A 16952-nucleotide genomic window follows, 5' to 3' on the forward strand; every position below is an offset into this window, starting at 1 on the left:
CCCCATCCCCTGCAGCCATTCCTGTGCTGCCCCAACTCCCCGCTCCAAGCCGGTCCCTGGTCCTTAGGAAATCCGCACATTGTTCTCCTCATGTCAGAAAATAGCAGTGGCCTCAGGAAGTGGCTGGCTCCCCCGGGCCATCACACCAGGCATCTGCAGGGCCGCTGCTCCTGTTGCTCAGCAAATCCTCCTGCCTGCTCCCTGCTTGCCCTCTCCCCACTGCTCCGAAGCCACCTCCAAGGCTGTTGCCCCAGGAGGCCTTGAGCGCTCGGAAGAGGGTGGGAGCAGCTTCATTGCCCCCAAGTGGGGATGGCCCTGAGAGAGGGGTCAGGCCCTGTGTGGCCAGGCCTCTGCCCCATGGGAGTGACAGCAGCGTCATTAAGGAGCTAGGCCAGAAGCTGGAGCCTGCCCCAGGGCTCCTAGTGCAGACCCCATCTTCTCTGTTCAGGGGTCACCATAGGAGGGACTGGAAGGGTGTGCCAGGGGCAGGGCCATGGGAAGAATGTAGAGACCATTCATCAGCCGCCCCTCCAGGCCCTGCCCCACAGATGAGGGTGCATGGCCCTTTCAAGTCCCTGGAAAAGCACCTGCAAAACCCAGCTCACCACCCCGATACTCTCCCCACAAGAGAATAGGCTTATTCTGAAAGTCAACACCCTGGGCTCCCCTTTCCTCACTGTGAAAATAGCAGCGAACTCCCCAACCCCATGCAGAAGGAGAGGAGACTCACGGTGGCGTCTACTGTGTGCCTGGTGAGGGCTGTGCTTAAAAATGCTTGTCTCTGGGGAAGGGCTTTGATCCAGATAACCATATGCTCTGCCCCACTGGGAAAACTGCCCACATAAATATAGGCACACGCGCTTCCCTACAGTTCCAGGGGCTTCGTGGGCTCCCCGGACGCCTGGAGGTCTTTTTGCTGCATTCTGAGGGCTCTTGGCTGATTGGCTGGAGCCAGGCAGGGGCCCTCCCTGCCAGGAGGCAGTCCATTTCTGGGGCTCCAGGCACCACCACCTGGGTGTGGGCTGGGCGTGTCGCACCTGCAAGGGGTGCTTATGCGAGGCTGTCTCTATTCCAGCTGTGTGGTGGACGAGATGGACTTCTCTACCATGGAGCTGGACGAGGCCCTCAGGAAATTCCAGGCGCACATCCGTGTCCAAGGGGAGGCTCAGAAAGTGGAGCGGCTCATCGAGGCGTTCAGGTGGGGCCCGGGCTGGCTGGGGCTGCTGCATCAGGGGAGGATGGTGTCCCCAGCTTCAGGGCCCGAGGATGGACCAAAGACAACATCCCCGCCATCCCTAGACAGGTCCAGGTGTCCCTGAATGTTGTTTTGGGGGTGATCGTACTGGCCCCTCCTGTGTTCCAGGCACTGTGTGGGGCTTCTTTCAGCCATTGTGAGGTGGTGGGGATGGAGAAGACTGTACCGATTATTCTAATTGTGAAGATGAGGAAACTGAAGTTGAAAGAGGTTATGATTGCGACTCCTAGGATTCTGGCTGTTCAAATCAAGATTCTGAATGCTCTTCCTCTAATTCCCCCCGAGCTCTGCATTCATCCACGAGTCCATCTATCTAGTCATTCATTTGCTCATTCACAGTGACTCAGAGCACAAGCCAGACAGCCAGATGCCTGGTTCAGTCACAGACTCCACCACTTACCGGCTGTGTGGCCCTGTGCTGGTTACTTAACTTCTCTGTGCCTCATTTCTTCACCTGGGAAATTGAATAACAATAGCACATACCCTAGAAAGAGGTGCAAGGATGAAATGACACAGGACATGTGGGCACACTTAGCCCAGTTCCTGACACGACAGTGAGCTCGCAGTCACTACGCAGTCATCCATTCTGGGATCACTTGCAGACTGGCTGTGTAGGAGCCTGCATGTTTGGTGCATGGGTGTGGGTGGCACAGGTCAGCTGCTGACCCAGCCCTCTGGGCTCCGCACTGGTGGTGAGGCCAGGAGGATGGAGGACACAGAGGGAGGACAACCCCAGGGCCCTGGCAGGAGGCAAGGTGCACCCACTTCCTTCCAGGACGGCTTCCTGGAGGGGAGGGCACTAAGCTGGGCTCCTGAGCCTCAGTCCCGGTACTTTGCCTGGCTCCTCTACTCTGTCCCTGCCTCTTGTCACCTGCCCCTCCATGAGGTCACCAGTGGAGGGGCTCCTGGGGTGGCAGCGGGAACGGCAAGCGGGCTGACTTCAGGGTAGGGGGTGTTCTTGCAGCGGTCGGTCCACAGCTGTTGAACCTGAGGCCCCTCAGTAGCCATGGCTGAGACAAGGCGGAGTGCTTCTCCCTCTGAGCTGGTGTGGAGGTGCCCCTGGCTGCTTTCACCTCAAGGTCCCGGAGGGCAGGCCCGACACCCACTGTGATGTCCCCATTGCAGGCAGCGGGGAGGGGGCCCAGCCTTACAGGTACTCACATCACATCTGTTCACATCCCATGGGCTGAACGTGGTGGTGTGGCTACTCTGAGCTCCCGGGAGCTGGGAAATGTAGTCCTCCCCAGGATGGCTGTGTGCCCGGCTAAAATCCAGGTAGGAGGGGCTGCAGTAGAGTGAGGAGGGCCAGTGAGTAGTCGGGGCCGATTCCGACAGGCAGGTGTGATCCTCGCTCACCAGAAGCAGGAGCTGAGGCTCAGCAGCACGTGACAGCCTCAGCTGGTGGGAGAGGGGCCGTGTCACTTGCTGCGCCGTGGTCCTGACCCCCTCCCTCCCGGCCCGCAGCCAGCGCTACTGCATCTGCAACCCCGGGGTGGTGCGGCAGTTCCGGAACCCAGACACCATTTTCATCCTGGCCTTCGCCATCATCCTGCTGAACACCGACATGTACAGCCCCAATGTCAAGCCCGAGCGGAAAATGAAGCTGGAGGACTTCATCAAGAACCTCCGAGGTGAGCTGTCTCAGGCGGTCGGCCAACCACAGATTTGCTCCAGCACCTGCTCCAGCCAGGCCGTCCCCAGGTGTAAGGGGCATGAGGCAGCCTCCAGCTGGGGAGCTGTGCTCCAGCAGTCCAGGGTCTGGCATGGGGGGGTCTTTGGGGAGCACAGATGACTGGAAAGAGCACTGCCTTAGAGGAGTCCCCGTGGGACACAGGCTGCATGACACAGGCCAGGGTCTCGAGGTGTTGGGAAACCTTCCTCACGGAGAAGGTGACTGTTAGCTTGTCCTTGAAGGATGAAATTGGCCTTTTTCTTTGTGTCTTTACCTAAAAGTATGTATTTTAAAAGGGGACTTGATATTGCTACTGTAAATGGAGAATGAGTAGCATTTGCCACATGTATAAAGTAATTATACATTCTTTCTTTTCTTTGCAACGAAAAGAAAGCATGCTGCTGAGTTCTAGCCAGTGCGGCTTCCGGCTGCTGGCGCTGGAGTGCAGACCCGGCTCCCTGCCCTCGGGGAGGTGGGCATGTGCTGGGAGGTGTGGGTGCGGAGTCTACGGGAAGCGAGGCCTCCTTGCGTGATCAGAGACAGGAAGGGAGCTAAAAGCCGTGACCTTCTCCCAGGTGGCTCCGTGCCGGCCCAGTGTGTCCCTTGTGTGTCCCGGGGTCCCCGGAAGGAAGGAGGAAGGCACTGCATCACCCAGTCCCTGTGGGAACCCTGGCTGCAAGAGCTGAGGGTGGGTTGAAAGAACAGGGACTGAGGGTTCCTTGGAAAGGTTGTCACTATTTGTAAAAGCAAAGAACAGCCAGTGTGAATCCAGCCTGGCTCTAAGAGCGTGTGGAGCTGACAAAGCTGTTCATTCTTAGTTTATTCAACGGTGGTTCTGCCGTCCCTTCTCCTTGAACAGGGTCACTCTCCAGGGAGCAGCTCCAGCTCCACTCCGGGGTCTTCAGGTGCCCTCCCCTTCCCCTGTGTGGCGGGAAACCCAGGTAGCAGAGGCCTCAGGGAGATGGCACCTGAGCTAGGCACCAAGACCTGAGTGGTTCTGCCACCTCCCTTGGGAGGCAGGAAGGGGCGCTGAGCAGGCTGGGGCATGGCTTAGAGCTCATGGACAGCCATTCCCTGCACCCAGCGTTACTGCATGTGGCCTCCTGCAAGGTCTGAGGGGCATCGCAGGCCCCAAGTCCGTCAAGTCTGTAGTTCCTGGGAACCAAGGCATCTAGAGAGCTCCCGAGGGCCACCAGTGGACACTTTGATGGTACAACAGATGCACTCCCAGGCCCAGGTGTCCAAGCAGCAGCCAGGAGGCCGGGGCCTCCTCTACATCCACCCGGGGCCTCTCTCATCCTGAGCCTCCCTTCTCATGGGGCCAAACCTGTTTCTGGGATTCACAGACCTCCACATGACCCCTGATGCAGGCTGGCCATTCATCGCCTCCAGGAAAGCGAGCTGTGTGCTACATGCTATCGGCAGCTGAGGGGGAGTTTGAGGGTCTCTGATTTGTTTTAATTTATTTTATTTTATTTTATTTTATTTATTTATTTATTTATTTATTTATATTTAGAGGTCCCTCTGGCAGCCCAGGGACAGTTTGAGGGTCTCTAATTTGTTTACATTTATTTTATTTATTTATTTAGACACGGTCTTCCTCTGTCGCACAGGCTGGAGTGCAGTGGTGCAATCATATCTCACTTCATCCTTGACCTCCCAGGCTCAAGAGATCCTCCTGCCTCAGCCTGCCAGGTAGCTGAGACCACAGGCGCGAACTGCCATGCCCGGCTAATTTTTAATGTTTATTTTTTCTAGAGGTAGGGTCTCACTATGTTGCCCAGGCTGGTCTTGAACTCCTTGGCCTCAAATGATCCTCCCACCTTGGCCTCCCAAAGTGCTGGGATTAAAGGCTTGAGCCACTGTGCCTGGCCAGGTTTTCTTTCTTTAGAACCTCCTGCATGTCATCTGGGACATGCTGGATAAGACATAACAGGAGGAACCAGAAATGACTGGCCTAGAGTAGAGAAGGCTTGGCGGGGCAGGGCTGCTGAGTCAGGTGGTGGCCAGTCCGTACCCCAGTGGCAGCGGCTCTGGTTCCTGTCCATGGTTGCACCCAGTCCTGCCAGCTGTCTGGATAACAGGGTGGCGGGAGCCTCCCCACTTCCCATGGAAGGGCCTGAGCACCCCATTCCCAAGAAGGGAGCTGCAGGTTCTGTCTCCCAAGCCTGGGCTGTCCCCACCAAGTCACCTCTTTTCAGTCTGGAGCTCAGGGACGTTCTTTCTCATCTTCCTCGCTTCAGAAGGGGTGACCAGGGCTCAGAGAAGGAAGGGACCTGCCCAGGGTCACATCAACCAAGAAATGGCTGAGGCCAGGCAGGTCTCTTGACTCCCGGAGCCAGCCTGGTGCTCTGTGCTGAGTGCATGGACAGCTTGTCCTTTTGGTAGGGAAATCCTCACCCCCACCCCAACACACATCCTCTCTGGAGTGGGTCAGCCCAGTTTGTCCAGTGGGTCCCGCAGCGGGAGAGCCCTGGGGGCTGGAGGACTGTGAAGGCGGAGTAGCTCACCACGGAAGCCAGTCCAGGAGTCTTCCCTTGTTTTTAAAGTTTTTTTTTTAATTTTTTAATTTATTTTTTGAATGGATATTCACATAGTTTGAAAGCCAGAAAGTAATATGATCCAGCAGGTGTGCTCCTTGATATTTACCCAAATGAACTGAAAACTTAGGCCCACGGAAAAACCTGCACACGGATGCTTATAGCAGCTCTATTCAAAACTGTCAAAACGTGGCAACCACCAGACGTCCTTGAGCAGGTGAGGGGATAAATAAACTGCGTGCCTCCAGACAGTGCAATAGTGCTCAGCACGAAAGAGAAGTGAGCTATTGACCACGAAGAGATGTGGAGGAACCTTAAGTGTGTAGCACTGAGTGAAACAGGCCAGTCTGAACAGGCTGCGTGCTACGTGATTCCAACTCTATGACATTCTGGGAAAGGCAAAACTATGGAGACAGGAAAAGGATGAGTGGCTGCCAGGAGCTGGGGGAGGGGAGGATGGGTACGTAGAGCTCAGAGGATTTTTAGGGCAGTGACACTGTTCTGCGTGGTGCTATAATGGTGGATAAGGGTCATTCTACGTTTGCCCAAACCCACAGAATCACAGCACCCAGAGTGGACCCTAATCTAAAACATGGACCTCAGGTGACGCTGATGCATCCGTGTAGGCTCATCATTGTGCCAATGGAGCACTCTGGTGAGGATGGCGACAGCGGGGAAGGCTGTGTCGGGGGGCAGGGCATACATGGGAAGTCTGCTTTCTGCTCAATTTTGCTGAGAACCTACAACTGCTCTAAAAATAATGTCTATTTAGGAAAATAAAAATAAAAAATACTGGAAGGTGGCTAGCAGTTTCCCTCCCACCCTGCCCCGCCTGCTCAGGGCATAGCCTCTGCCCCTGAAGGTCTTCGATTTTGGCTTCTCCTGGCTGTGCCCCCTAGTTGTGCTCCGCTCATGCAAGTGCATATATGCAGGAATGGTTTTATCCCCTGCTACTTTGCACCTTGCTTTTCCCACTTACTAAATCTAAGAGAAACGGCCCATGTGCTTTACTGTGAGAAACGGCCCATGTGCTTTACTGTGGCCTTCTTCACTGTTCTTGGCAGGTGCATAGTCTGTCGTGCTGATGTGGGATGATTGGTGAGCACTCCCCTGTTAATGGGTACACGGGTTACTTCCAGCCTTTTGCCACTTGGAAACAGTGCTGTGATAACGTTGTATGTGTCTCATTTCCCATGGGATAAGTTCCCCAAATGCAGTCAGTGGACCAGAGGGTGCTAGAACTTGTCATTTGGACAGGCATTGCCAGGTTGCCTACCCCGAGTTGGAGCATCTCCTGTCCTGCCAGCCATCTGTGGGAGGTCCGTGTTCCCCAAGCCCTGTAGCCCTTTGGACTGCAGCCTGGCAGAGGGGTGAGGGTGGAGCTCACTGCAAAACAAGTTTGCATTTCCCACATATGCAGGGTTGTTTCTCTGCTCACGGCAGTTTTCAGAGTGGGGAGGAAGAAAGAAGCGGTGTGTGCTTGTGGTTAGGGCAGCCCTGGGTCAGAGCCTGGCTTCCAGCCTCTGCCCGCGTGATGTGGGCCAGCAACAGCAACCACTGCAGCACTCTCACCGCTCAGATGCAGAGCTGGGCATGCCCCAGGCGCCCCTCGTTTCCTCACGACAAGCCTGTGCTGTGGGCAACCTGTTATAGAGGAGGACACCAAGCATGAGCGAGGCAGTCACTCGCCCGTAGTCACACAGCTAGTAAGGGTGAAAGTAGGATGTGGCGCCAGGTCCATCGGAGCCCAAACTCACAAACCCCAGCCTCCCTATACTCCAACCTTCCCACACCTCAGCCTCTGTCTTCCCATCTGTGGAATGGAGATGATTATACCCACTTCAAAGGGCTATGGTTAGCATGGAGCATGGTAGCATTTATAAAGCCGTCTGAACATGGCTTAGAGGTGGCTCAGCCCCTGACACCCATCGCCTACTAGACCAGGTCAGATGTATTGGGCCCGTTCTGGTAGGAGGACTGAGGAAATTTGTGTTGACTGAAAATGTCCTGTTGCTGTGGGCCTGCGTGGGAGTTCTTTGGTTCTGTTGGGTCTGGTGGAAGGTTTGCTCCTCTGATTTGCTTTAGAAACTGGTAAATCGAGTGAGCCTGGGGCCCACCCTGATACCCAGCTGCATTCCCTACCCAGGTGTGGACGATGGTGAGGACATTCCCCGGGAGATGCTGATCGGGATCTATGAACGGATCCGTAAGCGAGAGCTGAAGACCAATGAGGACCATGTGTCCCAGGTGCAGAAGGTGGAGAAGCTCATTGTGGGGAAGAAGCCGGTATGTGATAGGCCCTGGTACGTGGTGGGCCTCAGCACCACCCAGGCGGGGCTGCCTGCCAGGCCTTCTTACTCCCACCCACCCCACTCCGTGTGGTCCCTTCCAGCAGGGCTGGTGAATTCTGCCAGGGCTTGGGGTTTTTTCGAGTGTCTCCTGTCATATTTGGGAATAACAGCTATTGGCTCTGCGTTACAATCTGAAGAGAGCTGAGGCTCTTAATAATCCAGCAGGCCAGGGTTGTGCAGTGGCTGAGTTCTGGGCCCCTGACACTGGCAGGCTTTCCTGGGTGGTCCGGGAGTCCCCTGGGACCCCTCAGAGAGCTCTGCCAGAGAGAGTGGGTCCCCCACATACTGGCTGGGTGGATCCCAAGGGGACATGTAGGGAGGGGGCACTTGCAGCATTGGCCCGGGTGTGGCTTTGAAACATGAACACCCTTTTGTTGGTTTCACATTCTCCCGCAGATCGGATCCCTGCATCCTGGGCTCGGCTGTGTGAGTATTTCTCTGCTTTTACCTTTGTGGGTAGCCCGCCGCCCTGGGGAGGCCCAGCATCAGCCAGTCCGCCGGCTCCCCAGGCTCCCAGAGCCCAAGTGCTGGCTGCTTGAGTTCATTGCTGGGGTGCTGAGGAATCAGATGTTTGTAACTACCCCAGCCTCAGATCTCTGCAGGCCCTGAGGCTGTGGTGTCAGGGGAGACTCCTGCTCCCTCTTGTTGACGCCCTGTTGAGCCCAGCCCCCAGACCCTGCGCCTGAAACAGACCCTGATGTGTCCTCTGAGGCCCTGCCCTGTCCGCTACCCGGCCCTGCTCTGTGCTCTGTCCCCCACATCCCATGCCCCAGGCTCTCCCAGTGCCTGCCTCCTCACCCCCAGGACCCGTCCTCTGCCATAGCTTTGTGGTGTGCCCACACGCCCCAGGACACATGCACACAGGGTGACTGGGCCGCTCGCCATGACCCTCCTTATGGACTGGCGTTGTCCCTCAGTCCTGAAAGCAGCTCTGCCTGCCCTCACCCTCCCCAGCTTCCCCTGCAAGAGACCAGGCCCCTCACACCTCCAGCCCGTGCTCCCCGAACCCTCCCATCCTCTCTCCTTCACACCTTTGCAACCTGAGCCCCCCAGGCTGGGCCACATTTTCCCCCCTCATTTTAACCCCCAGATGTGCCAAAGTCAGGTAGCCCTGGCCTAGAGCGCCCCTGGCAGAGGCAAGCCCCTGGCCTCAGGACAGTGATCCCGGGGATCCCACCCCTTTGACCGTCTTCCCCGTCCTGCACGAACCTGGGCACTCCCAGAGCCAGGCCCTGATGGCTCATCCCTCGCCGTGAGGCATTGGGCCTCAAGGGCAGCTGGAGCTATGACCATGTTGGGAGCTCGCATGAGCTGTCAGGGGCATGTTCAGGGTAGATGTGGGGAGCGGAGGACAGGGCCAGGGCAAGTGCCACAGAGTGGCTCTCCAAAATCCTGGCTGCTGGCTCAGGATTTTGGAGAGTCTTTCAGGCATCAGAACCATAGGAATCTTTTATAGGGAGGCTTGGTAGGGTGGGAAAAGTCCTGGGGCCTGGAATTGGATCCTGGCTCTGCCACTTCCTGGTTTTGTCGTTACTTCTGTGCCTCAGTTTTTCCTCATCTAGAGTAGATTCTCTCTGTAAAGACTTTTGCAGGGCTGAGTGGCCTCATGTGTATGACCGGCACATTGTGGGGACTCCAAATGTGACTCGCTGTCTGGCCAGAGGCTCCCAGGTGAACATGATAGTTTAAGAAGCCTGGTACCTGCCCAGAAGAATGGAAAAGAGGTCTCAGCAGAAGCAGGGGCACGTCCCTAGTCCTTCAGGAGAGCAGAGATATGGGATTTTAAATAGTGGCTCCTGAGAACAGAGTACGGGAAACTGCCATGAGCCAAAAGACACATCTGCTCTTCATTGTCTGTGAGGGAAGGCATTTTTGAACTCAAGGCCTACGCGCCGGGTTTCTAGCTTGAAGGGCTAGAATCCTCCACTGCGGCCCCCAGAGCTCCTAGAGGAGAGCTGGGCGGCCGTGGCAGGACAGCCTCTCCCCACACAGGTGCTCTCTCTGCCCCACCGTCGGTTGGTCTGCTACTGCCGGCTTTTTGAGGTTCCAGACCCAAACAAGCCCCAGAAACTCGGACTACACCAGCGAGAAATCTTCCTGTTCAACGACCTCCTGGTGGTATGTGGCTCACCCACAAGGCATCGTAGCAGGGACCTCAAGCCTGAGCCCAGGGTCCACGTCTGGCTGTCTGCATGGGGAAGATGTGCATGCATGTGGGGGTGCAAAAGGGAGGGTTTGCCTGGTGTCTTTCACACTGATGCACGTGGAGACAGACTTCATTGGCTCATATACAGGTCCAGAGGGGGATCTTTGGCTTTAGTGTCAGCTGTTTCCAGAGCCTCTGCCAACGTCAGCAGCACTCCTGTGTGCTGTCTGCACCTGTACCTTGTGTGACACTTCCTCGGGCAGGCCCCTTCCTCAGACGGGCTCTGTCCAGGAAGGGGAAGGTGGCCCCAGCAGCTCCAGACCTGATCCTCTCTGCTCAGCAACTGTAGAATCCTCTTCCTAGACTGAGCAGAGGTTGCAGAGTTAGCCTTTGTCACTGCACATCCCTCCCTAAGCTTCTCCAGGCCAGGCAGGTGCAGTGCTTTCTGATTGGCTAGGCCTAGGTCCCAAGCCCCACCTCCTGGAGCCCTGAGCTGGTCCCTGCAAGACCTATGGACTGAAGGAAACAAGGGCTGGAGGTTTCCCCAAAAGGAAACTGGGGTGCTCTTGCCAGATAAAAAGGTGGCATGGATGCTAGTCAGATGGGGGCAGAAGTGCCCACTGCAGAGAGAAGGGAGAGCTTGTCCTTTGGATTTCTGTACCCCTGCATTTCACAGGCTTTCTTGCCAAAGATGCCCATGTTCTCGATTGGGTGTGAGGACTGGCTACCCCTCTCTGACCACTGATGTTGAAATCAGACGTGTAGGTTCAAATCCTTTATGAAGAACTCCTGACCTTGAGCGAATCCCTTCCCATCTCTGAGCCTCAGTTTCCTCCTCTGTAAGATGACTCTCAGAAGGTGGCAGGAGTCCAGTGAGGTCCTGGACGTAAGACCTTACATGGTGCCTGGCATGCCCTAGAGACCGGGGAGATGTGAGCTCCCCTCTCCCCTCTCCCCTCCCAGCCCAGCCTTTGGCTGCCACACTGGAAAGTTCCTTTCCTACTGCAGACCAGAATAGCAGCCAAGGACCGTGGCGGGCCAGCAGGGATTCAGGGATCACGTCACTAGCCCAGGGGCCAGTCTCCCTGCAGGCCGTCACCAGGCATAGCTTCACACTCTGGTTGTTCCCGAGAGAGGAAGCCATGGCTGCTGAATGCCACCTGTCCATTCCTGCCCCTCAAGGTGCCAAGCCCCGGGTGTGTACACCTCACCTGGCTGTGAGAAGGCACTTGAGGGGGCTCCATGCTGTGAAGTGCCTACCACCTCTGTGCCAGGTTGTGGGGCTCTGTTGCCAGCCAAGATGGCATCGAGGTTGTGGGGACAGGAACCGTTGTCCGAGTCTTGGAGTGGAAGGCCATGCCCTCCACCCACGTGGGCTTGTCCGTGTCCTCCTGACTTTGAACTCCAGGAGGATCCTCTGACCAGAGGTCCCACATAGTCATATAGTCACTGGCCCCCGAGACACTGTAGCTCAGCTCTGTCTCTGGCTGCCTCCAGGTCACCAAGATCTTCCAGAAGAAGAAGAATTCGGTGACGTACAGCTTCCGACAGTCCTTTTCCTTATACGGCATGCAGGTCCTGCTCTTCGAGAACCAGTGTAAGTCTGCCCCCAGGGCCTGCCTGGAAGAGCGCACGTCCCAGCTTACGCTCTTTCTCGTGGCTGCTTCGAGGACAGAACCGCAGGGGGCTTCGACGCTCACCCCTGTTTTATCCGCAGAGAGCAGATTGCAGCTAGGAGCTCCGGTGAGCAGTAGGCACAGACCCTCAAGAGGCCCATCAGTCAGCTGAGCCTCATGTAATAACATTGGACAGACACTCAGTTTGCATTTACTGGTACTTCGTTTCTTGCAAGTGATAAGATTTTTAAATTTATGGCAGAAATACATTTATTTAAATGTTGATAGAAAAACATTAGGTCATATAGGTGATATGCAAACATGGCCCAGAACACAAGCTACAGCAACCCACGAGTGTCCGCGGAAGTGAAGAACTGAGCCCCTCAGCCTGGGTCAGATCCCAGCTCTGGCTCAACTGCTATGTGGCCTGGCTCTGCAACCCCTCTGGCCTCTGTTGCCTGGGTTGTAGAGTAGTGCCTGCCACAGGGCCTCCATCATAGCTGCCGGAACACAGTGCTTTGCAAGGGTTAATTTTGATGCCCTGCTACAAGGCCCTGGGTGAGGCCTTGAGGCCTGGGAGTTTGGGAGGCTCACACCTGCAGCACCCTACTGGCTTCCATTTTACCTTGCTCCTTTCACTCTCCACGGCTTCTAGATCCCCCTCCTTTGTCCCTTCCCTGTTGGAGGCTGAGCCAGTCCTCCTGGGCTGGGGAGCAGGGGGCCACCTGGAGTGTCCTAGGGAAAGAAGCTGAGTGTCCCTGCTTGAGCAGTAGGGGTCCCTTATCCTCTCAGAACTAGGTGTCACTGTCTGTCTAATCAGCCTTCCATCTGCAGGTTAAAACAGTGTCAGGGACCCACAACTGGACCATCCAAAACCACAGGCCTTGCACCTGGATCTGGGGCTCTCTGTCCCCTTCTGTCTTCAGTGGGACCAGGGACAGCCCGGCAGGAGACCCTGCACTCCCTGTATGCCCTGCTCCCCACATGCCCAACAAGGGGCACGGCGTGCCTGCCCTGGCTGCCTCCCCACCTCCTGCCATTCCTGTCCCATCGCAGGCTGCAAGTCATGCCTTGCCTTGGTCCCAGGGGAAGCCAGTGCCATGTCCACATTGTCCTGACCAGCAGTAGCCTGCTCTCTGAGATGGTGGCATTGACCCCTGACCCCCAGGGCTGGGGGGTGGGAACTTACTGAGATCCTGGCAGCAAAGCTCCCAGCAGGGGACCAGGACCACTGTGGACCATCAGGGCAGAGGCTGCACCTGGATCATGTCTACGGTCCCAGGGCTTGGCCTTAGATCCTGGGTGCCGGGTGCTGGCAAGAGCCAAGCCTGCAGCTTCTATAGGACATGCCGTCATTCCAGGGGTCTCAAATTGGCAGCCTGGGAGGCAGGCCCAGCTCAGTTATCTTTTATATGGTTTGCATATTTTTAAAAAAATTGCTGAGCCAGTCTCTACATCAAAATGTAGATATTTTGGGCCTCTCTGAAAATCAGAAGGTTTGGTGTCACTAGGCACATGTTCCCACGTGGCAGTAATGGGCTGCATATACATACATGTGCACACATATGCACACAGGAGCACTCTGCAGCTGCCCACAGGCCCACCTGGTCTGAGCCAAGGTAGGATTGGTGCTTGGTCCAAGAACCTTCAAACATCCAGTGGCTGATGCTCTGCCAGTGACTCCCACTGCAGGAGCAGCACTGCCAGGAGACCAAAGCCCCCAAGACCCTGAGAGCCCGGAGGTGGCACCAGGCAGGTCTGGGCACAGGGTTCCTTGGCTGTGGAGTGCCCATAGTGCACCCCATGGGAGCTGTGGGCCACAGGCCATTCAGGAGAATGTGGCGCTCACTGCTGTCCAGAACTGAGATGACTAGAGAAGACCTTTCTCAGGATGCAACCTTTGTCCTCCTCCAGGACTCGGCACCTGGCAGAGTGCCCAAGGACCTGGAAGTCAGGGGCTTGGTCTCCACAACCTTAAAGTTAGGGAAGAATGGCGGCCCCAGCAGCCTCCCCTGAGCTCGGCCACTTTTGTCCGTGAGTCACATGTGGAGCAACACAGACCATCTTTCCAAAGTCGGGAGATGAGGTTGCTCTGCACCCCTGCAGCCTGCCACTGCGGAGGCTGCACTCCCGGCACTCATTCCAGGCTCACGCACAGCTCGGCCCTACCATTGTTTCCTGACCAGAGAGGAGGTTGCAGATAACACACTGAGACCTGTGGGCCTCCCTCCCCTCTCCTTCCCTTTTGCAGACTACCCCAATGGCATCCGGCTCACCTCGTCTGTCCCCGGAGCAGACATCAAAGTGTTAATAAACTTCAACGCCCCCAACCCTCAAGACCGGAAGAAATTCACCGATGACCTGCGGGAGTCCATTGCAGAAGTCCAAGAGATGGAGAAGCACAGGATAGAGTGTGAGTACCAGGCCTCATGGACAGAAGGCCAAGACTTGCCAGACACTGGCACTTGCCTCCCCATGTCAGGGCAGTGACTTCACCTGAGCCCACAGAGACAAGCTGTCTCCCAGTCTTTTCTGGCCTTCCCTATGGCCACGTGATGGGGCAGTCTGTGTTCCCAGGCTGCAGGAGGCACAGGGGGAGTCCAATCCAGGACCCGCCCTACCTGTTGCCTGTCATATGTCCAACAAAAGACCCTGGCTCTCTGGTCACCCCGTGCACAAGAGCCTGCAGAGTTCCCAGCTGGCCTCTCTGCACCTCGTCGTCTTCTGCATCAGGCTTAACCGACTGATGGGTCACACAGCCAAGGCCATCCCTGGCTCCAGGTCTACTCCTTGGAGGCACATGGGGCTCCCTACCACTGCCCCCTCTGTGGAAGACCCTGGCTAATCTTTGCTCATCTCCCAGACCCAGGCAAGTCTGTGCCTCCCTGTCCACCCCAGAGCCTGGAAGGTGACTGTCCTTCCTGCAGGTCACAAGGCCCTCTGGTCTCTGTAGCCTCCCTCCTGGGATCTCCTTTCTGCTCTTTTGTCCAGGGTGGCCATCATACCCTCTTTCCCAGAAACAACCCTTCCCCATTCCAGGCAGATGGTGGCTCAGGACAGTGCTAGCTCCAAGCAGAAGGCCCCGTCCCCCGCCCACTCTAGGCTGTGCTCCTCTCACCAGGACCCTCACCCTCTCTGTTCCAGCGGAGCTCGAGAAGCAGAAAGGCGTCGTGCGGCCCAGCATGTCCCAGTGCTCCAGCCTCAAAAAGGAGTCGGGCAATGGAACACTGAGCCGGGCCTGCCTGGACGACAGCTACGCCAGCGGTGAGGGCCTCAAGCGCAGTGCCCTCAGCAGCTCCCTGCGGGACCTCTCGGAAGCCGGTAAGAGCTTGGCCTAGAACCACCTTGCTAGCCCAGCGCATGCAAGACCGAGGCAGGGCGTCTGCATTCGGGGCATGCATCACGCGGGGCGGGGCCTGTGGCAAGGCCAGTGCGGCATTTCCCCTGACCTCCCGCAAAGCAGAGCAGCGTGTGACGCACAGAAAGGGTGCCCCGAAAAGACGCAGGGAAACAGGACCCAATCGTCAAAAAGAAAGGCATTGCATACGAATTAGCTGGGGAAGTCACCCCCATTTTCCCTTTCTTTTTCCAAGGGTTTTATTTACTTCTTTATTGATTTGGGAAGTCGCTCTAGCCCAAGTGAGCCAGCGGCTGTGTCCCATGCTCTCTGTGCGGCCGCGTCCCTGTGCTTCATGCTGATGAATGAACTTGTGCGGAACCCTCTAATCCGTCTGGCGCCCCCTTGCCCACTGTCCCTGGTCTTGCTTTCCTTGCGGGGCCTCCTCTCCTGGGAAACCCGGGCCTCGTCCAGCCCAGAGGCCATTGAGCAGCGACCAGGGCTGGCTGCGGGGTCCGGGAAAGCCCTGGTGGGAACTGTGATGTTGTGGTTGTTTCTTTGTTTCTGTGTGTGTTTAATTTGCTGCCAGCTGTTTAACCCCCAAGCAAGCAGCACCCCTGAAACTGCCTACATGGGGGTGGGGCACCAGGAGCAGCAAGGCTCAGGGGCTTTTGCCAGCGGCCATGGCCCAGGCTCTCCCTCATGGGGCAGGAGAGACAAGAGGCACGGGCTGACCGGTGGGTGCCAGCTCGTGCTCCTGCAGCCTGTGTTGCTGCTCAAGGAGCGTACGGGAGGGTATCATAGCCACCCTCGGCCGAACAGTCTGTCCACCAGTTAGTGAGCTTCTCCTGGGAGGGGCCCCGGGGACTGCCTGGGGCTGCAGTGGCCCAGCTTGTCCCATGCAGGTCTGCCCCAGGAGCCTGGTGTGCCTGTTTTGGGAAGACCCCCCTCCTGGGGTTGCCTGCCCCACCTGCCCCGCCTCAGGACTCCCTCCCGCACCTGCCCGTCAGCAGCCTTGCCTCCCCTCAGCTTAGTCCCTCTCAGGCCCTTTTTTTAAGTTGGATTTTTTCCTTTGTTTTCGTTTGTGTCATTATTATTATTATTATTATTATTATTTGCCATAGTAAAAAAAATCAGAAATTCATTGCCAGTTGCCAGCATGAGGGTTGAACCCAGGGCTTCTCAACCTCGGCTTGATTGACATTTTGGGCCAAGTGACTCCTTGCAGGGGGACCATCCCGGGCTTGGCAAGATGTTTACTCGCATTCCTGGCCTCTACTACTGGTTGCCAGTAATATCTTCCCTGTCATGACAGTTACCGATGTCTCCAGAAATTGCCAGGTGTCCCCTGGGGGACGGAATCACCCCTGGTTGAGAACCACTGGTTTTCCCAGTGGCCTTGTGAAACACAGCTAAATGTCACTGGACTGCTTTGGGCCTCTGCAGGCTGTGGGCCAGAGCCTCTGTTTGAGTTTGTGCAGTGTGGCGGGTCCTGCCCTCTCCCTCCCCTTAGCCCCTCTCAGGCAGCAGTGGTTCTGCCAGAACCCTTGAGCCTCATTCACCCCAGGGCCCAGCGGTCAGGACCTCAGCTGTCCACCCTCTGCCAGAGCTTGGGGGTTGGCCAGCCATGTGCTGGGCCCACGTTTGTGTGAGGGGTGGGCCCAGGGCCAGCTGCTTTCATGTAGTGTGACGATTGCTGTTGTCATTTGGGAATTCTGAGCTCAGAAGGACAATAGGGACTGAGGCCCCGCCCTGGGCCTGCCATTGAAACAAAAGGGACAGATCTCAGGGACCCCCCTGCACCCAGAGAGGTTTGGGGGTGAAGTGAGGTGGGGTTGGAGTCCAGGCAGCTGCCGAGGTCCCAGGCTGGGGAGAGGCCACCTGTGATCTCCCATCGGGACAGGCGGGTGCTGGCAGCCTTGCTGGGGAGGGGCAGGGCTGGCAGCAGGAGAGGTCAGATGTGCTCTGGACCAGATGGGGCTTGCTGCAGGTTCCCCAGCAGCAGCATGGCCCCACCTCACTCACCACGGCCCTC

The 16952-nt window shown here is 56.8% G+C and overlaps 1 protein-coding gene across 27 annotated transcripts in view; it reads left to right on the forward strand.

The window, feature by feature from the left end:
- IQSEC1 (IQ motif and Sec7 domain ArfGEF 1) overlaps positions 1-16952 on the forward strand; it is a 401591-nt gene that overhangs the window by 375588 nt on the left and 9051 nt on the right. For all 27 annotated transcript variants that reach the window (XM_055259256.2, XM_055259257.2, XM_055259263.2 and 24 more), the window contains 8 exons: positions 1076-1198; positions 2720-2886; positions 7614-7753; positions 8215-8244; positions 9811-9936; positions 11462-11561; positions 13832-13993; positions 14725-14901. In XM_055259256.2, coding sequence (XP_055115231.2) covers positions 1076-1198; positions 2720-2886; positions 7614-7753; positions 8215-8244; positions 9811-9936; positions 11462-11561; positions 13832-13993; positions 14725-14901 — 1025 coding nt within the window. The remainder of the gene's footprint in view (positions 1-1075; positions 1199-2719; positions 2887-7613; positions 7754-8214; positions 8245-9810; positions 9937-11461; positions 11562-13831; positions 13994-14724; positions 14902-16952) is intronic.

Source organism: Symphalangus syndactylus, chromosome 21 (genome assembly GCF_028878055.3).
Source record: "Symphalangus syndactylus isolate Jambi chromosome 21, NHGRI_mSymSyn1-v2.1_pri, whole genome shotgun sequence".
Classification (NCBI taxonomy): Eukaryota; Metazoa; Chordata; class Mammalia; order Primates; family Hylobatidae; genus Symphalangus; species Symphalangus syndactylus.